Source organism: Onychostoma macrolepis, chromosome 17 (genome assembly GCF_012432095.1).
Source record: "Onychostoma macrolepis isolate SWU-2019 chromosome 17, ASM1243209v1, whole genome shotgun sequence".
In the NCBI taxonomy this organism is placed as follows: Eukaryota; Metazoa; Chordata; class Actinopteri; order Cypriniformes; family Cyprinidae; genus Onychostoma; species Onychostoma macrolepis.
In genome coordinates this window covers 2,003,957-2,031,394 of record NC_081171.1, presented here as the reverse complement: position 1 = coordinate 2,031,394, position 27,438 = coordinate 2,003,957, and the positions used below count along the sequence as shown (strand labels likewise).

At 33.7% G+C, this 27,438-nt stretch overlaps 1 protein-coding gene across 1 annotated transcript in view; it reads right to left on the bottom strand.

The window, feature by feature from the left end:
* Positions 1-23,890, bottom strand: part of LOC131522894 (serine/threonine-protein kinase PAK 6) — a 31,540-nt gene extending 7,650 nt beyond the window's left edge. Inside the window, exons 1-5 of the mRNA XM_058748757.1 lie at positions 23,576-23,890; positions 8,811-9,036; positions 4,229-4,789; positions 1,739-2,275; positions 435-568 (exon numbers count right to left, since the gene is read on the bottom strand). Coding sequence (XP_058604740.1) covers positions 435-568; positions 1,739-2,275; positions 4,229-4,789; positions 8,811-9,014 — 1,436 coding nt within the window. The 5' untranslated portion in view covers positions 9,015-9,036; positions 23,576-23,890. The remainder of the gene's footprint in view (positions 1-434; positions 569-1,738; positions 2,276-4,228; positions 4,790-8,810; positions 9,037-23,575) is intronic.
* Positions 23,891-27,438: the final 3,548 nt, after the last annotated feature.

The following is a 27,438-nucleotide window of genomic DNA, read 5'->3' as shown; positions in this document are numbered from 1 at the left end:
ACAAAAACTTTTATTTTGGATGCGATTAATCGCGATTAATCGTTGCCCAGCACTAATTATATTATATTATATTGGATTTTTTTAAAATAAATCTGTTTATTTAAGATCATTTATGCTTTTATTTTATTTTGATTTCATTTAAATCTGATTTCAATTAAAAAGGTCACTAATTAACTTTCCAGAAGTCATAAGTCATAAATTCAGATTTGATTTGATTTAATTTTTCATTTTGGTCAAAGGCATTTTAAAAAAGGGTGTCTCATAGGGTCTTTAACTAGAAGACTAACCTACCCATGCTAAAGCACATTTCTCATAAATCCCACAGAGATCACAATGAAAACATAACCCTCAAGATTAACTGGGTAAGAAATCCAGTTCTCTTGTCTTTGGTGAAACGGCTTTCCTGGATAAATGCTGAGGTTGTGCTCTGGTACCTGGTCTCAGACACGATGTTTGTTAAAGCTCCTCCCTGCAGATACTCCATGATGACCCACAGCTCTTCCTCCACCAGAGCGCTCTTGAACATCTCCACCACGTTCCTGTGCTGGTAATCTCTCATAATCACCACCTGAACACACACCAACACATTTGTTTAAGGGTCAAAAAGTTACTGTTGATTTTGAAATGTTGCTGTTGACCTTCCAGAAGTCATATCTCAATATATTCAAGTGGTCAAAAAATTTGTTTTAATTAATTAATTAATTTATTTATTTTAAAAGAGACAATCAACGTTAATCGTGTTTACAGTGTTCCAAAATATAATTTAAATGTATATATGTTTCATCTACTTACTTGAATATGACTAACTTAAAAAACTGAGTCAGTTCTGGCAGTATCTGCTAAATTCTGTGCCTTGCAATAAATCATACACTAACCCTAGACATTTCTCTTTCAAAACATGTTTTTTTTCATTCAAAACATTTTGTGACTGAATGTTCTGGGGTCAATGTCATCTGAAACCCTTTTTGCTTAAGTAATGCAATGCAACGCAATACTCAATGAGGAAAAAAATCCATGATGGGACACTTTTAGATCAACAAATATGTGCGTTTTAAATGGCCAGTTCTATAGTTGGGTATTGAATCTTTTCACATGGACAGTGAATGCATAATATTTACATTTAAAAGAATAGTTCACACAAAAATGTGTTCACCCTCAGACTATCCCAGATTAGAAAGAGTTTGTTTCTTCATCAGATTTGGAGAAATGTAGCATTGCATCAGTGTCTCAGCAGTGGATTCTCTGCAGTGAATGGGTGCCGTCAGAATGAGAGTCCAAACAGCTGATAAAAACATCCACAGCACTCCAGTCCATCAGTTAACATCTGGAGAAGACAAAAGCTGAAACAAATCCATCAAGACATTAACTAAAATACATAATCCATAATAACGCTTCCTCCAGTGAAAAAGTGTTCTGGTCTGAATCAGGAGAGAAATCTGCACAGATTCAAAACAGCTCGAAACAAATATGTGTGGGTTTTGATGAGAGAGACAACAAGGAGATGCACTTTTGATGGACTGGAGTGGTGTGGATTATTGTGATGTTTTTATCAGCTGTTTGGACTCTCATTCTGACGGCACCCATTCACTGCAGAGCATCCATTGCTGAGCAAGTGATTGAATGCATTTCTCCAAATCTGATGAAGAAACAAACTCATCCTAATCTCGGATGGCCTGAGGGTGAAGACATTTTAAATTTTGGATGAACTTTTTATTCATATTATGCTCATTGGCTTGACCTCATTGAAGAGCAGTTCTCTGCGCTGTTGTCTCCTGAGGTCCATCATCTTGACGGCCACCACCCGTCCGCTGTGTTTCTCACGGGCGATGCACACCACACCTGTCGAACCCTCGCCGATCTTCACGAAGTTCTCCAGATACGAGCGCGGATCTCCTTTATCCACCACCATCTGCAGCGCAGCCTTGAACTGCTCGTGGGTGACTTTGGGCGGGTCGGGCGGCGGTCGGGGCGAGGGGTGCAGCGGGGGTCTGAATGCGGGCGAGCAGGTTCCCGGAGGGCTGTTGGCCAGAGAGCCGGTGGGAGACGGCCGGGGCTGCGAAGGGCTGTCCTGTCTGGGGTAGAGACCCGGGTTGGGGCAGCCGGAGTGTCTCATGAAGGGGTCTGGCCCGGTGGGCCGGTAACTGATGTTGGGCGAGAGGCCGATGGTGTAGCTGGAGGAGGACCGAACCGTTCTGTGAGGCCTGGTGCCGCTCACGAGGGGACTGCTGGTGCCGCTGTGCAGATATCCCGGCTGGTGTCTCATGGCTGCGTCGGCCTGTGTGCAATAGAAATAAGGACATGGGCTGGTTTTCCTTTATTTATTAACATGCATTCATCTGACAATCACTTTTCAAAGGGACTTAAATATATTTTATTAGTGTACAATACTGTTCAGAAATTTGGGGTTTTAGTGTTTTCGAAAGAAGTCTCTTCTGCTCACCAAGGTTGCATTTATTTGATCAAAAATACAGGAAAAATTACTAAATATTTTTACAATCTAAAATAGCTGTTTTCTATGTGAATATCTGTTAAACTGTAATTTATTTCTGTGATGCGCAGCTGTATTTTCAGCATCATTACTCCAGTCTTCAGTGTCACATGATCTTCAGAAATCATTCTAATATGCAGATTTGCTGCTCGAGAAACATTTCTGATTATTATCAATGTTGAAAACAGTTGTGCTGCTTAATATTTTTGTGAAAATCGTGATACATTTTATTTTTCAGATTCACAAATGAATAGAAAGTTCAAAAGAACAGCATTTATATGAAATAGAAATCTTTTGTAACATTATAAATATTTACTGTCACTCAATTTAATGCATCTTTGCTGAATAAAATTATTAATTTCTTTCTTACTGTGCCTTTGCACTTTAAAGTGAACTTTGTTTTTGTTTTTTTGTTCTACTTTTCTTATAATTTAGTAATTAGCTATTTTTTGAAGAAATTGTTTATTTTTGGAAGAAAGAATTTGGATAGTAAGTTGTCTAAGATGCGTATTTATATAAATGTATATTTTTGTAAGTTTTTCGTTTATTGTATGTGATTATGATGTGAAGTTTTTTGTTTTGTTGAAATTGTTTGTTTTCGTTATAACAAAAAAGGAAAGTGAACTGCAAAAACTACATTTCAGAAAATACTCAAACTGCATTTACACATCAAAAAACCTTAAGTTTAACAAGTTCTCGGTTTGTTAGGGTGTATTTTTATCATTTGTTTTTACAAAATAGGAAATTACAAGTAATTGCAACTTTTTAAACTTTTTCCTCAGAATTCTGAGAAAAGAATCTGAATTACAGAATATAAACTTGAGGAAAACATTCAAAATCGCAAGATGTAAATAGAATTCTGGGGAAAAAAGTCATGTAAACTCAATTGCATGAAAAAAACTCAGAATTACAAGAAAAAATCTAAATTGTGAAATGTAAACTTCAGAAAAGTCAGAATTGCGAGATATTAAATCAGAATTCTGAGGGAAAATGTCAGTATTACAAGATATAAATTCAAAATTGCAAGAAAAATTCAAAATGATGAGATAAGCACATATTTTTATTCCGTGGAAGAATAATGAGCCTGTTGGCCACAGACGTCAGCTGTTACCTTCAGGTCGTATGAGGAGTACGGTCTCAAAATTGTGAAATTTTAACTTAGAATTTAGAAAAAAGTCAGAATTGCGAGATATTAAATCAGAATTGTGAGATATTAAATTTGAATTCGGAGAAAAACTCTAAATTCTAAATGCGAGATGTAAACATAATTCTGAGGGAAAATTACAAGATATAAAAAATTGCAAGATAAAAAAATCACATATGTGACCCTGGAGCACAGAAGCAGTCATAAGCAGCACAGGTATATTTGTAGCAATAGCCAACAATACATTGTATGGGTCAAAATTATCCATTTTTTGCCAAAAATCATTAGGATATTAAGTAAAGATCATGTTCCATTAAAATATTTTGTAAACTTCCTACCGTAAATGTATCAAAACTTCATTTTTGATTAGTAATATGCATTGCTAAGAACTTCATTTGGACAACTTTAAAGGCGATTTTCTCAATATTTAGATTTTTTTTGCAGATTTTCAAATAGTTGTATCTCAACCAAATATTGTCCTATCATAACAAATTTATTCAGCTTTCAGATGATGTATATAAATCTCAATTTCAAGAGATTGACCCTTATGACTGGTTTTGTGGTCCTGGGTCCGTGGCAGACTGATGAGATGTTACCTTCAGGTCGTATGAGGAGTACGGTCTCCCCGGGCTGTTTTGGGGATGGACCAGCAGTCTGTTGGAGCTCGTCAGACCGTCTCCGTGTGGCATGGTGGGGCTGTAGAAGCAGGTGATGGGTCTCTGGTTGTGCGAGAACATGATGGGGAACTCTCGTCTCATCATGAGAGGCGGCTCTGGAACGGGGATGGACGGCGGAGGAGGAGGAGGAGGCCCGTCCAGAGCGCTCATGCTGACCTCATAGGTGGATTTGGCGCGGGGCAGAACGCCGTTGGGCTGCAGCATCACGCTCTTCTTCAGGCCCATGTACGGCGTGCCGCTCTCGCTGTGGATGTTGCGTGACTTCTCGGCCCAGTGAGGGTCAGGCTCGTCCAGGGCTTCGTACTGATACACATCGGCCTCGCTGACCTCGCCGAGGCGGCCGAGCGACTGCGCTCTCTTGCGGGCCGACGGGCTGCTCTTGCGCAGGGAGTTGGAGCTGGTGACGGACAGACGGCTCATGTCTGACAGCATGGCTGAGATATAGTCTCCGTGGCCGATCATGCTGCCGCGCACGATGGTCTGGGGAAAGAACAGAGGCAGGCTGTGATTAATGCGAAGTGAAACCGGACGCTATTTAAAGAGCGTGTGAATTCACCTGGGTGCGGATGAACTCCAAATCACACTTTCCTCCGAGGAGCCTATTTCTGGCTGATTTGTGTTTGTGAAACGCTGAATGACTCGTCTGAGCTATCGCAGGACTGCTTCTCTTGCAAATGAAGACTGAAGCAAAGAGGCTTTTTTGTTGATTATTGATGATGCCATTTATGTCACTTTTATGCAGTTTTTTTTTAAATTATTTATAATAATATAAAATGCATTTATTTATTTATAATAATATAAAATTGGCTTTTCTGCAAATTGGACTGGCAGACTAAGGATTTCTTTCTTGCAAATAAAGAGCAAAGTAAAACCTTTTTATAAAAAAAGGCTGTTTTGTACATTTCTGAGGATTCTATTTATGTCACCTGTATGTAGTTTTTATTATTATTATTATTAATTATAATAATATAAACTGCATTAATTAATTAATTTATTTATTATATAAAATATATTATTATTTATAATAATACAAATATTTTTACAATGGTATGTATATATATTTTTGTTTGTTTATTGGTGTTTGATTGTTATTTATGATTGCTTTTGTTTGTTTTAAATTTTTCTTTATAATAAAAATAAAGAGAAGAGAGAAAATGCATTTCTGCAAATTGGACAAACTAAAACATTTGTTTTTAAACAAAGAGGCTGTTTTGTTAATTTCTAATTATGCCATTAATGTCACCTGTATGTAGTTTTATTAGTATTATTTATAATAATATAAACTGCATATATTTATTTGTTTGTTTATTATACTATAAAATATATTTATAATAATACAAATATTTTTACAATGGTATTTATATATTTTTGTTTATTGGTATTTAATTGTTATTTATTATTGGTTTTGTTTTTAGTTTTTCTTTATAATAAAAAAGAAAGAGAAGAGAGAAAAATGGCATTTCTGCAAATTGGACTGATGGACAAAGCAAAGTAAAACCTATTTTTAATCAAAGTTTTGTTAATTATTGATGATTATATTTATGTCGCCTTCATTTAAACTGATATGAATGTATATTTTTACAAAATTTAAATTAATATAAAATATATATATATATTTATTTATACTAAAATTTTAATATATTATTCATAATATAAAATATATTTACAATATTATCTATATTTTGTTTGTTTTGTTTATTGCTTTTTAATTGTTATTTACAAATGTTTCTGTTTTGTTGTATTTTTTTCATAATAATAAAAAAGTGAGCAAAATGTTTGTTTTGTTTACTGATATTTGACTGTTATAAAGCAAAACCTTTTTTGTTAATTATTGATGTTGCCATTTATGCAGCCTTCATTTTTATTCTTTATATGTTTTAGAATAATATAAAATATTATTAGAACATTGTTTAGACTTTTTGGTTGTTTATTAAATAGCACATATTCTTCTGTTCTTAAAGTGAATGATTCATCAGTGCATGTTATTCTAAAATATGTCAAGAGCAATAAATATAAAATGTAAAAATAACAAAATTAAAGATGGCACTACTTCCAAAGAACGACCCAATAATTTAAATAAAATATATGTTCAAACCGAGGAGGGAGCGCACAATGCCTACAATACACAAGTTTAATATACAGAATAATATATTCTGTTAATATGATACAATATATTGAATAATACATAAGGAATTGTCACTTTTCATATATTGAAAAATATGTGACTATATATTTACTTATCGTATTGTGTGTCATTTTATATTCAATAATACACTTCATAATATGCATCAAATATGGTTCTGTGTCTGAGTATAAATATATTTGAACATGTATGTACTAAACATACAGTATATTGTCCAAAAAAAAAAAATTTAATATTTGTTTCAATATTATGCAAAATAAAGTCAGCTTTAAGTAAACCCATGCATTAACTCATGAAAATTAATTAACTCAGTGTTTCAATAATGTAAAATGTAGTGCAGTATTTGCCTTTATTGCTCTATATTTTTGATTTCTATCAGTATAAACATGCAAGTCCATGCACATATTGCAGTACATTGAAAAATATGAGCACTAGTTTGTATTATTTAATATACTGCATTATATTTTCCAGTATATTTTGGTTTCATAAGGGTATATTTAGGCATTTGAGAAAAGACATGACATTCATCAGCTGTCATGTGCTTCATTCGCAGTGGCTTTGACAGAAGACACGTCTGAGATGAGCTCAGGGCAGACAGAGACAGAAAATAAGATACAGAGACGAGAAACGACTGAAGATGCAAATCTCAAGCAAACACGCTAGCAACCACTTGGAACACCTTAGCAACCGCATCCTTGTGTGAAAAAGCAGCTGATTTTCCCATCAAATTCTCTGACGTCACATTCAGGAAGCAGGGCTAATTCAACGCAAGCTGTTCTCCATGAAAGCATATGTTTGTGCACAGAAGAACAGAGATCTTTAGATGTTTGAGAAGCTCTTGCTTTTGCTTGGAGTTGCAGTTTTTCCGCCTGACTCTCGCTGCGCTGGCGGCCCGCATGCATCATTATTAATTGCCAGCGTGAGGTAATAAATCTCCCGGCCCTCCGAGGATTCAGCGCTCTGAATCAGTGTTCACAGCAGGCCCGTGATAGATAAGAAGCCAATGTGACAGAGGAAAAAACATGTGTTTCTGAGCGCCGTTCAGGAGCGGCCCTCGAAGACAAACGCCTGGAACATCAAGGACTGAGATTAAAACCCGAGTCAGGCCAAAGCCAAAACCGGACCGGCGCAGCTGTTGAGATTAAACGTGCTGCTATAATCATAATAATGAGTCAAGAATCAGCATGATATACGCTTGATATACGAGTCACAAATACTAAGAAATGTGAATTACTTGAAATCAATTTTTCAAAAAAATTACAAGCACATTTTACTAGAAAATAATACAAGAAAATACAATTTCAGCCTTTAAGGTTCTATAACAGAAGAATATAATTTACAAGAAAAGCCCTAGCCCTTTAATTTGAATGATTTTATACATTTTTATTCTTTAATCATTTTTTTTTCTATTTTTGTTATTCTACAAAAAATGAAAAGCATCAAATAAAAAAGTAAAAACCAAAATAAAAAATAATTTTTGTGACCTTTCGAGTCACAAATATTAAGAAATGTGAATTACTTGAATCTAGGGTGTGAAAATGTATTTTTTGAAGTTGTAAACTGGTGAAAAATAAAACTGCATTAAAACGTTTTGCTATAATACAAGAATATAATTTACAACAAAAGTCCTAGCCCTTTAATTTAATTTAATTTAATTTAATTAATTTTTTTTTCATCTGAACATACACTAGTAATGCAAAAACATGCTGTTGCCAAGCGGTTTGTACAAATTGTTCAATAAAATTGTTGTTACAAAAGCAATTTGAAGGATTTCATGCATCATGTGACTTTAAAGTGACATGAATTAAGAATGTAAATATTTACATATATATATATATATATATATATACTGTATATATACATTTATTCTCATTTCCATTTCAGCTTTTATTGTGAATAATTAATCAGTGCATTAAATAAAATAAAAAAAGACGTAAAAAAAAAATAGAAAAGCAACTTCTTTTTAAGTTTACAAGACCTTTTGGGTTACAAATACTAAGAAATGTACTTTACTTGCAGCTGTGAAAAAATAACATGAATTAAGAATGCAAATAAAGTTTATTATAATTTTTTGGCTAAATGATTTTGAGAAGGTTTTGAAGCTTCTCAAAGCAGTTTTCGTTTATGTTTTCTCAGCATAATATATTTATTTAAATATACTGAAATCCAACATGTAAGCAATATTTACTGAAAATTCACACAAAAATATTTGGGGGAAAATAAAATACGCTTATGCTGAAGTCGGCCTGTGCTTACAGTGTTTTCCAGGCTGTTGCTATGCAGTTTCCAATCGACTCAAAGTGAACTGAAATGGTCATTGTAGGATATTTCTTCACATTAATTGGATGTAATTCTGACCTTCTTTGGTTTGAGCTCCACCGGCGTGATCCGGGACGGGTCCACCATGGGTTTGGGTCTCCGGAGGTTTTCGATTAAACTCTGCCATTGCGTGGGAAGACCGACGAAGACTCCTCGCTTCGCATCGAACGACGTATGAACGCGATGCTCGAAGTTCTTCGGTGCTGAAATCTCCGGCCTCTTCTTCTTCTTTTTGCGAAACATTGTCAGATACTACAGCAGAGACCTTTCAAAACAGAGAAATATGAACACAATGAGGTAACGCTTCACTTGAAGCTTTTACATTTAATTAATTACAAAAGTATTTTAATGCATTAATTATAATATAATACTTATCTATTCCTATTTACACAGAAATGCAATGCATTAAAACACATGACGACCAATTTCAGATGTAAAAACGAATCTGTAAGTATAACTTTGGCTATAATTATTGATGAAAATATATAATGCATCACAATGTAGGCCTACATTATAAATATGTTACAATGCATTATGCATGAAAGCCTCAAGTAAAACACATATTTTAAAATTAATAAAGTCACAACATTAAGCTATGTTTTGCCATCATTTTGGATATCATTAAGCATTTATTTACATGTTACTTTAAAGAATGCATTTTTACTGCAGGGTTATTATAGTCAGTTAATAATAAAACCATTAATAAAACATGTTTGTTACTTGAAAAAAAAAAAGTTAGCTGAAATAAAATAAAATATTAAAAACACTTATTTTATCTAGTTTCCAAAGAAACATCATTCATTTGAATTTAGTTTAACTTGATGTACAAATAGCTAATACTAAAATAGAAATAGAAATAAATAAAAAGTCATTAAAAAACAAAAACTAATAAAAATGACAAAAAAGCACAATAAAGTTACTAAAACTTAAAAATATTATGGAAAATATAAAAACAAAACTTAATTCAAAACTATTAATAAAAAATTATAATAGAAAAAAATCACAACAAAAACACGCTACAAAATTACTAAAACTTTAACAAAAATTAAAAATAGAAGAATTAATCATTCAAACTGTTAATAAAAACTATAATTGTATCTCACAACACCATGATACAAAAAAAAATTGTTTCAATTAAAATGGGCATATTATAAGCTTGTGATTCCAAACCTACAGTGATGGAGTGTTTAAACTGTGTTTAAACATGTCTATTTCTGTCCTTTTGTTGCAGAGTTGCACTAAATCTGGCCAAAATGTGTTGCATTGCCTCAAAGCAAAAGAAATATCAAGTCATCTTTGTTCTTAAAATAGAAACCCCAACACAGACGCATCTACTGATTCACTGTCAGCATTTCTAATGCAGTCTCTGACATGCACATCTTCCTCCTGTACATCGCTGTCGAATGGATGTGTGTGTTCGCATGTGAAATGAAGTATATCTGCTCAATTAGGGCTTACTCATTCTCCCTGCCCTTTAAATGACAGACGGGGAACGCTGAAGGCCTCTGGCTCCTGCCTTTGGGTTCAAAGTGCATTAACTTGATAAAAGACTGAGAAAGCAGCTGACCTCCCGTCACACTGAAGGACTGCTAATAACCCTCGCTCTCTGCTCAGGAAAACATCCTTTCATGTCATTGTCTTCCCGCTGCTGAGCTTTCCGAAAGGCAAGGACGTTGACTGACCTTGTGGATTTTAATGCAGTTTTTTTCTAGTTTAGTTCAGGTAATGAATCTACTTTAAAATGACTTGAGTCTTGATAGACTTATGCACTGAAAAAATGGTGTAGAATTTACCTAGAATAGAATTTAGTAAATTCCACAAATAATTACAATGAAATGGAAAGGTACACAACGAATGAATTCTCTGATGCATGAAAAATAGCTTAATTTTAAAATGAATAAAGTACCGGTAAGTACTCTGCATATAAAATTATTATTATTTTTATAAACATTAATCTATTTGTCCTTTTTTAGGGATATAAAAGCTTAAAGTTTATATTTATTTATTTATTTAATTACATTATTATATAATACAGTGTTTTATTAACTTGTATAATTTTATAACACAATTTAATTATTTATTAAAAATAAATATAACATCCTCCATATATTTATTTAAAACATTAAGCACATTTTCCTTTCTTTTTCCTTCCTGATTCAATAATTCATGTATCTTTTTCTCATTTTATTTCTCTAATAATTTAATTTGCAATTTTGAAAAAAAAATTGTATAAATTTGACAGTGTATAACATAGCATTTAAAAGGCTCATATTATATTTTCATTACTTTTATTATGTTTTTTTTTCTCCCTAAGGTCCACTTATAATGTCAGAAAAGTTTTTGCACCACACTGTAAAAAAAAAAAATAATAAAAAATAAAAAGTTGAGCCAACTTAAAATTTTATGGCAACCAGCTTCAGCAGATTTTTGAGTTTGCTCAGCTTATTTTTGTGGGAGAATCTCAAATTTTTGTTGTATGAACTTAAAAACGACAAGTTGAGAAAACTCAAAAATCTCAAAAAAAAACTTTTTTTTTACAGTACAGTCATAATTTAGTTTACTAAAATACATGTGAAATATAATTAGAATTTAATTTCAGTAAGCGTTCCTTTTGGACTGCGTGGGACATTATGAGTCCTGAAAGTTGCATATGTTTTCATGTTTTCATAATACGATGAACTCTTATATCTCAAAAGATTGGTCTCTTATGATATTGTGCTATCTTTAAGCAGCAAAAGTCTTCATGTTTCCTGGTGTAAGATGACTGAACAGGGAGAGAAACGCAGCGTTTGCTCAGCTCTGGAGGAGATCGACTCGACACGCCTGGGAAGAGACGAGATGGTTTGTGTGCAAATCGACAAAAAACCACTAAGCACCTCTGATTCCCTTTGACTGGAACCCTCTGATGCTCCAAAGCATTCAAACACATTTTACTCCCATAATATGACATTTAATGAGACAAGTGGGTTGTGAGTTTGCTAAAACAATGCCTAGATAGACATTTGGCTGTTTAATGAATGACATCTGATTATGAAGCTGATGCAGGCCTTTCTCGTTTAAAGACGTCAGGCAAAAGGTTTGTTCAGTTTTGATATTTTGATACTTTATTTTAATACTTTTTTCACACTATAGTGGAAAGAAAGCATATAAAAAAGATATTTTTTTATTGCACTTTATCTGTGCAATAAAATAAGCTCAGCCTTTAAAGGTTAACATTTTAACTGATTAACATTTTATTCCTAAAAGCACAATGAAAATGTATTTCTGGCTGTTGGTTTTCTGATTCATAGAGTGATAAAACATGACATCCCAAATCCTCTCTGTAAAAACCTTTATGTCAGCAAAATTAAACAAGAATTTTGAACCTGGCTTTATCCAGCGTTCACATTGTTTTTCTGGAAATGCATGCAAATAAGTGCATATTTATTTAGATAATGCCTCGTGTCAGAACAATGCAACTACCCCTACATTTTCACACTGATGTTAGACTTTTGACCACAATTTCATGTCATGTAAAGGCTTTATTTAAAGTTATGGTATAGCTCACGTACTCGTAATTCATAAAGAGAGCTTTATATTTTAGCACATTCATCAGACAATAATGAAATAGTTCTAATTATGTAAAACCAACGACATTAAAGCAGCAGTTTTAAAGATGTTTCCTTTGGATTGTTTTACTACTTAAAAGAGAATATATAATATAATGAATTAGTGTTTCCTGCTATCGCTATAGATTTCACATACATTAACAAAAATCTGTCTCTAAGCCTCTCTTTTCTTTATTCCAGGTTGATCTAGTCAAGTAAACTATCCAAAACTCTATTAAATCTCTATATTCATGCAATGTGTCCATTATGGCGGATTCGCTATTTATTTCATGGTGGAATTTGCAAGAGCAAAGACTGAACGCTTCTTCAGAAAGGAAACGGATCTGATGCATGCAATGACGATTCATTATGACATGCAGCCATTTTTATCTTTATGTACACAATAATAATCTTTTACATTGCAATCCTTTCATTTTTAATATTTGGCATGTTTGTGTGCCGCTGTGTGTACTATAGCGCCTATAGAAGTATATTACTAACGTGCCCTTTAAATAAATAAAAAAAAATACTGCGGACATTGACTTTAGACCAGGTTTTAGTTGGTCAATGGTGCAATTGTTTTCAGTTGCCTCAAAATAGCAATGCACCTAAACACACCTCATTTTCGGACCAGCACACCCATGGACGAACAGATGGGCGCAAGTGCATTTGCTATTTACAGTTTTTTTCAACTGCTCTTTTTTTCTAAACTTTCCACACAAATCCAAGAACTGCACACACAAATTGCTAAATGCCTCGCATCTCTTGCATTCAAAATATCACAAACACATCTCAAAAGCAAACATTTGCAAACACCTTTGCCATAATATTAACTCCTGTTACATAGAGAATTGTGTGAGTCAAAGGCTGAGAATTAGTGTCTGGTTTTGCAGATTTGGTGTGTGCTTCTGCTGTTTGAGTGCCAGCTTTCAGAAATGATGTGACAAGTAAAGATTTTGTGTGTAAGCAGCTGAAAAAACGTATGTATGATAGGGCCACAATCTAATATGCGGTTTGAAGTCCCGATCTGAATCAAACGATTCACGATATGCAATCCGATTGGAGCCGCATGATTCAACAGTGAATCATTTTGCGACGCAATGGTTTAACTGAGTTAAACTTCGGAGTTTCGAAAAGCTCTGTTTCACCCATCACTATATATACACGTGCTCTTTAAAAACATTACACGCGATGTCGAATTAGAAAATGAATGGCTCTTTAGATCTGGTTTTTGCTAGTGAATCGAGTTTGAATCAATCAGAGTGGTGCCCGCGTAAATGACTCACTCAACTGAATCGGTTTTTCTGTTCCTCCGCTTTTTTTGCATGTTTGCACGGCACTGCCATGTACTCGTTAACTGAAAATGTTGACAATTAAAATATCCATTACGAAGATAACTGCAAATCTACGAACATATTCAGGTGAGGTAACCAGACCAGAAACCTGATCTTTGGATGAAGCCCAGTTGTTGTCGTATTTTTGGATAACTCTTTTTATCACTCCATAAATGAGAAAATAATGTCAGAAGCCAGAAAAACAATACAGTCACCATGTTTAAATAAAATGTTGCATGATATATTGCAATTGGAATAAATAAATAAAAATAAAGCATAATAAAATAAACACTTAAATGTGCATTTTGTAGTTTTTCTTGCCACTATTCTGAACATGTTATGGAAGCAAAATATAAAAATTTACCCGTGCATGAAAAAACTATGTTTTTGCATGTAGTGCCTTGCTTTAAATCCTGTTATTTCTCCGAGACAGATGATGCTGAAGATGTTTCAGATTGATAAATCATTGTAAAAACAGAGAATTCCTAAAATCACTGACATCTTTTTTCAGCAGCATACATTTAGAAATTACAGTCTATTACAAACTGACAATAACAGTAAACACCCATTTAACTGATTGTCCTTGAGAAGAAGTGCTTCTCTAGACAGCAAGACTATCTGTTTGTGTTTGCACGAGCACTCGGGGTGAATATTGATCTGTGTGTGTTACCGAATCCAGGAACTTCTTCTATCAAACACATCCTTAAAACAAAGACAGCATTGAGAAAACAGAGCTGAACTTAATAGAACAGATCTGATGATATCGAGCACATTTTAGGCTCAGGATTCCTCCTGATTGCTTTCGTTAACACACATATGGGAGTCTGTGTTCCCTAAATGGATTGTCGTTTTGTTTTTACACCTATTGATTTTTTCATGTAACCAAAGCTGTCACTTTTCAAACCTCGACCACATCAGACTGAGAATTTTCAAAACAGTACACGCTTCACTTGACACGCTCAACTCCAATCAGCTGTAATGGGATTGTGCGTGTCCTTTGGTATTAATCGGATATATCGTTGTTGTCTTAATCTTACTCTTAAATGCTGCTGTCAACTTTACTTCATCCATTAATCTCAGGAAAAGCACAATGTTAGCGTTTGTTGATCTACCGTAATATTGTCCAGGACTTTATCCCACGTGGATCATAATCCATTTAAACAGTGCAGCTAAAGCAGCAATATCAGCTTTCAAAAAGACTAATCCGTTTTCACTGTCACAGCATTTAAATCCAGATTTGATGTGACGACGGTGTTTGAAATGGAGCTGTGGCTGGACTGAGAGTGACCTGGAGGTTCAACGGGGAAAAAATAATGTGGTAATCGGTCCAAATGGATGTATGTTGAGAACAGAATAGCGCATATTATCTGGCGGTCTGTTGCAAGAGAAAGGTAGAATGATTATTTTAAATGTTTTGTTTAGCATATGTTTATTTAAAGGAATAGTTCAGCTAAAAATGAAAATTTGCTCATCGTCATACAATCCAAGATGTAGGTTTGGAGAAACGTAGCATTGCATCAGTGTCTCAGCAATGGATGCTCTGCAGTGAATGGGTGCCGTCAGAATGAGAGTCCAAACAGCTGATAAAAACATCATTAATGCTGGATTTGTTTCAGCTTTTGTCTTCTCCAGATGTTAACTGATGGACTGGAGTGCTGTGGATGTTTTTATCAGCTGTTTGGACTCTCATTCTGACGGCACCCATTCACTGCAGAGCATCCATTGCTGAGACAGTGATGCAGAGACACATTTCTACAAATCTGATGAAGAAACAAACTCATCCTAATCTTGGAAAGACACATTTGAACACATTTTCAGAAAAAAAAAGAAGAAAAAAAAAACTTTTTGGGGCACTTTTATAAGACTTGGAAAAGTGAAATTCTTCATACTGATTTTTTTTTCCAGGTTATTATTCTTGCCTGGAAAGCATTTCACATTGGAGTACATGTTCAGGAGAGCATAAAATCCTCTGCTTGTCCCACACATCTCAATTTGAGGCCCATTTGTGGTGCCTTCAGGTAATATAATGCATTATCATTGAGATAACACATAGTCATGCTGATGTTCAGCTTTCTGTGATGACAGACTGATGCACTGAACCACAGGGGCTTTTTGTACTCTTTATTTGATATATAAGTACATAAGTGATGCAACCTTTGTTATTTAGTTTTTCGCTTTGTATTGTGTAACATTTGTCCCAACAATATCACATATCAGATATATAATTCATTGAAAAATAACTCCCATAAAGCAGCATATTTCATATTTTTGCTATTTGACAAATTAATTTCCATTACATTCTTTTCCAGTTGTTCATGATTACTGCATACAGATTTTTTAAAAAGCATTTAAAGATTAAATACTTTAGATATAAAATATCATATATCATATATATATATATATATATATATATATTGTATATATACATACAGTTAGGTCCATATATATTTGGACACTGACACAATTTTCATAATTTCGCCTCAGTATGCCACCAGAATAGAATTCAAATGAAACAATCAAGATGAAATTGAAGTGCAGACTTTAAGATTTAATTCAAGGGGTTGAACAAAAATATAACATAAAATGCTTAGGAATTACAACTATTTTTTACGCAGTCCCCTCATTTTCAGGGGCTCAAATGTAATTGGACAAATAAATATAATCATAAATAAAATGTTCATTATTAATATTTAGTTGAGAATCCTTTATATATATATATATATATATATAGCAGATAATTTGGAAATATACATATAAATATCTTGCCCATTAAATAGTTTAAATATGCATAACTAGAAAAAAAATCATATTATTTTATATTTTATTTTATTATATAAAATATAATGGTAATTGTAATGCTGCTAAATTTATTTTAAATATTAAAAATATATTTTATTTATTAAAAATATTACATATTATAGCAGATAATCTGGAAATATATATCATATAAAATAGCTTAGATATGAGCATAACCAGACAAATTGAATTTAAAATTACATGCACATTCTAAATTGAATTGCAGGAGGCGTTAATGAATAGCACAACATATATATATGTGAGTGTGTGAAAGGATATGAAGATAGGGGAGATGCTGTGTGTTTATGATGTTTCTCGTGGATTTGAGTGTTTTATTAATTTCTGTCAACAGCAGCGTTACACTCAGCGCAGTCTGGGCCTCTTAACAGAACACACGCCTCTTCACCGATCCAATTTTGGATGAGCGCTCAGCATTTCTGCAGTAATTGTGTGCGGTTTTTCACCGCGGGGGTGAGACACGAGCTAATCCTCTCTTTGTATTTGTCAATAGAGGAAAATCATCACATGTTTGAGATGCTGAAAGTCTCTGCTTGTGTTAGTGCCTGCAGTGCATTCGATTCATTATGGTGTGTGTACAGCGTCCTCTCTGGAGCTCAAACAGCAGAATAAAGCCTCAGCAAGGTCACGGGTTTGATTCCCAGGGAATGCATGAACTGATATAATATACAGCTTAAATGCAATCAAAATCACTTCGGATAAAAGCATCTGCCAAATGCATGAATGTAAATCCTCTTACAGATGCTTTAAAATCACACGCAATAATGATAAATATATCATTATTGAGTCCTTTATGGTGATTCTGGTTTTTCTGTTAATTTATAAATAGTTATAACAAGCTACAGAATGTAAACCAGAAATGCATGCTCTGCATATTCGATCTGTCAAACATCTCCACATAATTCAGCTTAAAATGTTCAGTTGCTGCCTTAAATTTGAAGTATAATCATATTGGCAGGTTATTTCAGCACAAAATTATGTCTAGTTGAATCGTGTATAACTTAAAAAAAAAAAAAGGGTTAAATTATTTTAATGAGTTAAAGTAATGGACATTTGGGAATATAAATACCTTAATAGCTTAAATAGAATAAAAATAAAAATAAAATAGCTTAAATATGAGCATAACTAGAAAAAAAATTATTATGTAATTGTAATGCATGCTAAAATTATTTTAAATATTAAAAATATATTTTATTTATTAAAATATTACCTATTATAGCAGATAATCTGGAAAAAAAATGGGGTAAATTATTTTGATGAGTTAAAGTAATGGAAAAACATATGCTGCCATGATTAATTAATCATATCATTTTTACTATCTCATTATAACAGACTGGAAGAGTAAGCAGCATAATAATTGTAATACATTTATTAAAGCATTGTGCAGCCACCATCTGTCTCTCATTGATGAATCTCGCTGTATTACTCATGTCCAAACCACCCAAACAGTAAATCTAAATTAGCAGAGAATGAAATTTACAGCTTTATTTTTATCACACTGCAGACTTGCAAGTAATTTGTGCCATTTTGTTTTCTATAATTATCGCTCTCCGAACATTACACACATTATAATGTGTGAGATAAGAACATTCAGTATCCAATCAAACAAGACTTTCTGCAGAATTCAGAACAAATGCATCTCTAAATATCTATATCTATCTAATCTATATATATATATATATATACATATTCTCTTCATGAGTGCAATCTTTTAGAATCAGTATGCAGTAAGAAAAGAATGTCTGATAAGTGATAATAAATGCAAATGCTTTGCAAAATGTTCCTTTTAATATCAGAAATTACTCAAACATATGTACTTCAGCTGTGAGTGTTTGTAATCTGAGAATCAAGTTGAATTGATTTTTCAATTTGAATTATTTTTTATTTTATTTTTGTCCAGCACTAAAAGTTGGATATTGAGCTGAGAAGTGGACGCGGCGAGTGTTTGATCCGGAGCTGGAGAGGGATATTGTGGGCGAGGAGTGTTTGACAGCACAAATCCCAGTGACACGGATACGGCTTTCCAATGAGACAACTGAAGAGAGAATGTGTGGGTTTAAACAGCTCCACACTCATGGAGGAATAGAGATATTCTTCTGAAGAAACATGTTTTATGACTAAATGCATTTTTGCATTTTTTGCCCTAGCAACTCATGAATTATAATTCGTGTAATTTGAATGGTTTATTTTCAATAATAATTCTCAATGCAATTTCTATTACGTTAACACTGTGCAATGCAATTCACTCAGACCGCCAAACAATATTTTACACAAAATTGGAATGAAATGCAAAAATTAAAAATTAAGTGACCAGGATGCTCGTTCATGACTTAAGCATGCAACATTGTGAGGTCACTGTATGCAAAGTAGCCCATGTTTAGTTTTGATCACTGAAAATGTGTATAAGTCAATAATTTACTCTTCGACCCACATTGAAATCCCCATATCTCTGGAAACAAACCAGATGGGGCCTGAAAAATTAAGATACCAAAAGAAAAATAAGTTAAGAACCAGCTTCTAAAAAGATATTAAGAATTCTTTAATACTTCTTGAGTTACAGCCATGCAAACTTTGGGGGGGGGAACACAAAAAGCGCTTTTACCCTTTTTTGAACGGTCACCATTGGCATATAATGCAACAAAGATTTTACTAACGGGCCTGCCATTCTCTGTGTAAAAATGATATAAAGATGCTGCCATCTTTCTAAGGTCATGTTTACTTTCATTTTGACCCCCCTCTACAAGATAGTGGATTACTCAGTAAATGACATTTAATATTTTGGCTTTCTTCTTTATTTATGCATTTCTTTAAGCAGAAAAAAAATAAAATCAAAATTACCCACATGCATTTAGATAATAGATAGGGTTCATTTTCATTTCATGCCAACGAAATGCATAACATTCATGCACTGTATGAGTATTTATGTTTGCATGGGCAAAATGGAAAAAAATATGTATGACTTTTATTATATATCTGCATGAAGACCCACAGCTAGCCATCTTTTCTGTTCCAAATCCTAAAGCAGGATATATTTTGAGTGGCAGTTTGCCATCTTCAGCCCTTGATGTGAATCTCTTGTTCTTTCTACCACCTCATACTCCAGGGGATGTTTGGACTCTGTCCCGAGCAGAATCCAGTCCCCTGTTCCCCGTTCATGTTTGAGATCGTTTGTCTCAGATGTGACAGTCCCATCACAGTAACGGCAGAGAAGTGAAGTGTGAAGCAGGACTTCAGATGAGATGACCGAACCTAAACGGCCGAGGCGCGTGTCGTCTGTCCTCATTCACATCTCCAGCGCTCGGTCTCAAACTCTTTATTAACATCTCTAGTGCTCAGAAAAGAGGTTGTCGGGGGCTATATATAACAGTTTAAACTTAGGATGACAGAAATAAAGTTTTACGTTGATTACAACAAGCCTGATGTATTATGATACTTTTCTGCTTCTGTTAAATTTTCAACTCTCTTGTAATCATATGAAGTTTTGCTCATATCAAGATATTGCTCTGCAGATTAACTTTCATAGTTGTAGAGAAAACTAGCCACAAATATGTCAGCTGTTGTCATGCACTAAGAGGGCTTAAAATCAGGGTTATTATTGTTAACTAAAACTAAGACAAAAAAATAAAATAAGCATTAACTGAAATAAAATATATATTTTAAAAAATTTAAAATTATTTTATTTCAGTTAGATGACAAGGCAACATTTCTCATTTTTGTTTAGTTTAACTAATAAATTAATAAATAAAAATATACATTTTTAATCATTAGAAAAATTACAAAAACAATTAAATTACAAAACTAAAATGAAAGTGAAAATAGAAAATATATATTTTTAAAATTAAATATAATTCAAAATATTAATAAAAACTATAATAGTATAGCTTATATTAAATGAACACTGCTTAAAATAAAAACAAATGTGGATAGCAGCTTAATTCTTAGTGAGTTCATACTGAACTCTGTGACTTCTGATTGTTGATATATCGGTAAATAAGAACAAATTATTAGCAGAATCATCTTTATAAGTGAAAAATCTCCATTTGATCTCATTGCTGTCTTGGGAAAATAATTGAGACATTAAAGAGACTTCATAGTATGACAGTATTCATAATCTTGGCCTAGCTGTGATGCATTTTACTTACATGTTTTACACCTTCACAAATACTAACCTAAAAAATAAAGGCAAAAAGTTGCAATGGCACTAAAATAACTAGTGCAGGATTTACTTTGATACAATTTTCACTCAGAAATTGCTATAAATAATTACAAAGAAATGACAAGTAACGTTTTTATTCTAAAACATACTGCAATAATCTTCGAAAAATCATTTTAACAATATGGTATTAGAGGTTTTATCACATCACTATCATGAGCACTAGTGCTCGGGATGCTTGTCCTAAATGCTACTAATACTCTCATCCCAGAGAGAAATATCTGAAAACACTGCAACAGGCATCGGGATGTTTTCTGACGTTTGTGTAGCTCGCTGTCTAATATGATCAGTTCACATGATCGCTCGAGCCGGAACGAGAATAAACACGGTCTGACAGCAGCAAGCGGCCCACGAGGACGTTCACATCCAAACATTCGATACGAGAAACACTCAATCCAACATCCAGATCCTGACGTCTCACCCCAACAACATCAAAACAGAGATGCTCACATGCACAGATATTTGGTGAACTAGATCAACAAATTCCACAAATCTGCTGTTTATATGAACCCTAAACACTGCAATCTGATGAAAGAAGATATGATATTTTTAGGCAGTCACCACAAAAACACAACGGCTCAGAGAGCAGTGATATCACAGATATATAAAAGCCTATTTCAGAGCTTTACGAGCGTCCAGAAACAATCTGCCACTGGTCAAACATCTATTAACATTTAATAAAATATCTGCTTGCAAAAAAAAAAAAAAAGTCATTTTTTCAGAATGCACTGAATACACTGCTTTTGCCCCATAATGGTGTAGTTACAACATCCACCAGCAGAGGCAAACTACCCCTACCCTACTAACTAGTCAAACCCTAAACCTTATGAGAAAGACACTGATTAGAAATGTTAAGAAGCTCATCATGGCACCACTGTGAGAAATTGTTTGCCTTTCTAACATAATAATAATTTAAGAAACAAGACAAGAATTAGTTGTGTTGCAAAATGCAGTCTTGTGCAAAACATTGCACTACGCAGATACAAACTGATCACGTTTTTACTATGACTCCATATATGTGCATTTTCTTACGTTTGGATAGATAGTGAATCTTCAGCATAGTTCATGCATTTGCAATTTTAGTTTTGATCATTTTTGAGTTGATTCATGAAAAATTATATGTTTATGTTTAAATGCAGGTGCACATATTTACTGTATGTATTCCAGTAGTTCAAACAGTAAAGCATGGTGCTAGCAACGCCAAAGTCATGGGTTTGAATCCCAGGGAAGGCAAGAACTGATAACATGTAAATGTGTACTTTGAATGCAATGCAAGTTGCTTTGCATAAAAGTGGCTGCCAAATGCATACATTTTAAATTTATGCATGCATACCTACAAATATGACAAAGATCCTGGTATTTTTGAAAGTGCATGTGAAAGTACATTAAAATGCCAATTATTCTGTTTAACAGATTAAGATGTGCACAAACTCTTGCATTTGGAATGAAATACCATTATTGGTCAATTTGAGGTGTTTGCATGAAGGCTTTTCATTCACTCTTAAAAATAAAGGTTCTTCATTCACATAGTTCCACGAACCTATTATCCATGAAACCTTTTAATTCCATAAAAGGTGGAATAAAGGTTCTTCAGATTGTTCAAATGTTCTTCACACTAAAAAATTGAAAGATTCTTTGGGGAACCAAAAATGGTTCTTCTTAATAATAAAGGTTCTTCACTGGCATTCCTTGAGGAACCTTTAACATCTATGGAATGCTTCCGAGGTTCTTTATAGTGGAAAAACATTCTTTAGATTATTTCAAATTTATTTTATTTATTTAAAATAAATCTTCCAAATGAGGGTTTTCGCAGTGATGCCATCGAGGAAGCATTTTTGGTTCCCCAAAGAACCTTTCAATGATCATTTCCTAAAAGCATGAAAAACATTTTAATTATCTAAGGAACCTTTTCCAATTTAAAGAACCTTTTATGCAATGTTCCTCGTGGAACCATAGATGCCAATAAGAGCCTTTATTTTTAAGAAAAAGTGATTCTTTTAAAAACTGTTCATTGAAAGATTCTTTGAGGAACCAAAAATGGTTCTTTTCTGCACTCTTAATAATAAAGGTTCTTCGTTGGCATTGATGGTTCCATGAAGAACCTTTAACATCTATGGAATGTTTACATCGGACGAGAGGTTCTTTAAAGTGGAAAAACAGTCTTTAGATTATTCAAATGTTTTTCACACTTGCACTCTTCAAAATAAAGAGGTGATGCCACAAAAGAAGCATTTTCTAGAAAAACCAATTAAATAAAGAACCTTTTATGCAAGGGAAAGGTTCCACTGATGTTAAAAGTTCCTCAACCATGGATGCCAAGAAAAAGCCTTTATTTTTAAGAAGGTAAAAGTGGTTCTTTTAAGAACTGTTCAGTGAAAGGTTCTATGGAGAACCAAAAGTTCTTTAATGGCATCGCTGCAAAAATCCCCTTTATTTTTAAGTGTGACTGACTCCATTTGGGGTTTCTCAGATTGGAGAACATCTAGATGTGGTTCTGAAGGTGCCTCGAATGTCCTATAATCCACTGAAGGAACTTTAATATATCAGCTCCATTATGGGATCCATTTTGTAAGTTCCTGCCATTTTTAAAAGGTTGTGCCGATCTGAGGAACCTCAAATGATGCCTCAAGTATATTTTCGTCTGTGCATGCAAATGCAGCGCGAGAGAGCCGGGGGAGGTGGGGTTGCATGAGGGTAAAAGCATTTCCTCATCAGCACAGCTTTACCTGCTCATTGTCGTCTAGGCTTTGTGCTTTTGCTCGCTATCTGCGCGTGTTTATCCGGCGATGCAACACAAAGCAGCGGCGCGCGGCGTCATAAGCTCGCATATAGATGTCAAAACGCCGCTTTTCTTACCTTGCCGTTGTGTGAGGAGGAATTTAGGAGCCTCTCCTGCTGGGAAGAGGCTTTGTGGTGGTGTATGAACCCGATCAGCCTCCCACTGCAGGCTGCCGTGCGCCTGAGAGAGTCCGATGCATTTCTGCCATCTCAGAGAGATGATGCTCCAAGCCGCGCATCTGATCTCCCAGCATCCCTTGCTACCAGTGCAGTGATGGTGCCATGGTGAAAACAAGGTACAATCCACATCTAGAGCAAACGAGAACAGCCTGCCTCCTTCTCTCTCCTCTCCCTCTCTCTCTCTCTCTCTCTCTCTCCTCCAGTGTGTGTGTGTGTGTGTGTGTGTGGCAGCGTTACCTAGGAGACGGTTCACGCCCCCTCTGTCGCCGTGGTGAAGCGTTTCCACGTGAGCGCGTGATTTGAGACGGCAGGTATCTTCAGAAGAGAGGAGGTGTCGCGCGCTGATAAAGCGGTCAGCTCATGAATAATTCATCAGATGATGAGGGTCATGACTGGCCAGAAGCTGAATCATCAAATATTTACCACAGTAAGCATAGTTTCCAGTAGAAATACGAGAAATTGCGCTTATTTAATCGTCACAATGAAATATATATATATATATATATATATATATATATATATATATATATATATATATATATACATGTGTGTGTGTGTAGGTTTATATATCCTGGTGGGGACTTAAATCTGAATACACACAGACTCATGGGGACTCGTGTCACGGTGGGGACCTAAACTATGGGTATAAAAGCTTATAAATCACACAGAATAAGTTTTTTTTTTTGAGAAAGTAAAAATGCACAAAGTTTGCTGTAAGAGGTAGGTTTAGAAAATACAGTTTGTACAGTATAAAACCAATACGCCTATGGAGAGTCCCTACAAGGATAGCTGACCAGACCTGTGTGTGATATGTGACCCTGCATCACAAAACCAGCCATAAGGGTAAATTTTTCAAAATTGAGATTAATACATTATCTGAAAGCTGAATAAATAATCTTTCCATTGATGTATGGTTTGTTATGATCTGACAATATTTGGCTGAGCTACAACTATTTGAAAATCTGGAACCTGAGGGAGCAAAAAAATCTAAATATTGAGAAAATCGCCTTTAAAGTTGTTCAAATGAAGTTCTTAGCAATGCATATTACTAATCAAAAATGAAGTTTTGATATATTTATGGTAGGAAATTTACAAAATATGTTCATGGAACATGATCTTTACTTAATATACTAATGATTTTTAGCATAAAAGAAAAATGTATAATTTTGACTCATACAATGTATTGTTGGCTATTGCTACAAATATGCCTGTGCTGCTTATGACTGCTTCTGTGCTGCAGGGTCACATATGATTTGAGTGATTTAATATGACTGAATCAACCTACAGGATTGTTAATGGTTCAGATCATGTAGCTACAACCTGCTCTGTTTTTACTTTTACTTTGTTTCACTGCATGTTTTAACTTTTGAAGTCTGCCGTTAATAATAAATTAACGTTTTGTCAACGGTGAATAGTTGAAAGTGTCAGAATCAGCTCATGAATAATTAATGAGATTATAATGAGGGTCATCACAGGCTGGTGATGCTATGAAATAACAGATGACAGAGGATGAATCATCAAATATTTACCACGGTAAACAATTTCCAGCAGAAATATCAGCTCTAATTCAATAATCATAATTTAAAATAATAACAATAATTATCTAAATGTGATTTAAAATCAACCTAAATTCAGGTACAAATGATAATTTGTACATAATTCTGCTTTGTTTTAATGTAACAACTGCATGTTTTGACTTTTACGATGGTGTTGTGCTGGATAGTATGTTTAATATTTCTATATTATATATTATTTGATATTGTATTCGTATTTTAATTTGGTGGACAAAAGGTTTTCAAATATTGAAAATATTTTTATAAACTATTTATAGAATATTTGATAAATGTTTATTTCAAAATCGTTTTTTAAAGGAATTTTTAATCCAGCTTTTAATAAGACTTTCTTCAATACTTCTGTACTTTTAGCTCCCCACAAAATTAATTTTAATAAAAAAAAAATAAAACATTCATGACATGTTTTATCAGGTTAATTATGAAGTCAGATCATGAAAGGCACTGACAATACCCAACAATAACAATCAATAGCTTTAAAGTGTTAATTTACAACCACGAGACATTTGAATTTGAGAGGCGTTTACATCTCAATTAGTAATAAAGTGCAAAGCAGATGCTGTTTGACCTCATTATGAGCTGAAGTCCCCCGAGAACAGCTCTTGATTCAGTGCTGGTCTGTGAGAAACACAGTTATTCTGTCAATACATCAGAGCAAACATAAAACTGCTGCAAAATTCCCTAATAAACACATCGATCGGGTCTGTAGTGTGATTTGCTCTGCTGCTTTTGTCCTTTCAGTGCTTTTGTTACGCAGGGCAATTTAAGAAACAATGACGCCTGATGGGCTTTTGTTTTCTGTCTTTAGCGTATTAATAGAGCTGATGATCCTCCATTCACTGAAGGCTTCAGCTGATGATTTTGGCATCTTCACCCAGAAATACAAGGCTAACCTCACAATGCATGCATTTATTCACAGAGAAAAAAAGCTCATTGTTAAGCGCTTGACTGTTCTGCCAATATTGTGATCGTTTATGTAGTTATTACGTTTTTAATTAAAATCATGTTTTTTAATTACTACTGTAATACAAGTGTTTTAATTAGTAAAGGTCAGGGCATTCATTACAGGTTTATTAGACTAAAACATAGCGTTCTTCCTCAGTCTGTTCCTACAGATGAACAAGCCTCTATGGTTTTATTTTAAACCACATCAAGAGAAATAAAGCACTTGAAAGTTCTCACTAGACATCAGCAGCTTTTAGAGGCTCATTTCTCAGCTGTTTGTGTGTTTTGGCAGCGCCACCTGCTGATGCGACAGTGAATGACATGTTCAGAGGTTTGTTTCAAGCAGGTCAGCAGAGAAAGGTCATAGCATTTCTTATTTTGATTCATTTAGGTACTAAAATACCTAAAACAGTAAAAATGAAAAATGAATATAAACTATATAGATGACTAAATAATAAAAACAGCAAAAATGAAACAAAAAAAAAAATGCTAAAACTTGCAATTAAAATGCAAACAGAAAATACAAAAATAAAAAACAATTAAAAAAACATTTATATATATAATATATTTTATAATACTAAAATAACACTGGCGGAGGGTTTTCCAAAACTAAAATCATTAAAAAACATTTTCTTTTTAATTTACTTAAAATAAACGGTAACTGAAATAAAATATTTAGAAAAAGCTAGTTGCCCAGGCAAAATTTGAGTTTAACTTCAATAACTACATCTGAAATAACAACAAATAAAAATAGACAATTTTAAAAAAAAAAAGCGTAAAATGACAAAAACACAACAAAACTACTAAAACTTGTGTAAACAAAAAAAATAAAAATACAAACTCAAAATAATAACTGTATGTCCTTGTTAATATATAAATGACACTAAAATAACATGGCGCAGTGGTTTCTAAACCATTAAAAAAATTTTTTTACTGAATATTTAGAAAAAGCTAGTTGCCAAGGCAGCATTTCTCATTTTAATGTAAAGTACTGAAATAAAAATGAACAAAAACTATAGACATTGAATTGCATATTAAACTTGTGTAACTCACCCTGCAGTGTTTGTGCAATAACAGACTATTATATTCCACATCATCCTGTTTCAGTTACAAACGACATTGAAGTCCATGCAAATAAAGCACTTGATCTTCTTTCATGTAAACTCTGCTGATAGTGTGCGTGACTGCAACAAAGTGCTAATGCAGTTTCTGAAGTCAAAGTACAAAAGCAGTTTGATATTATGG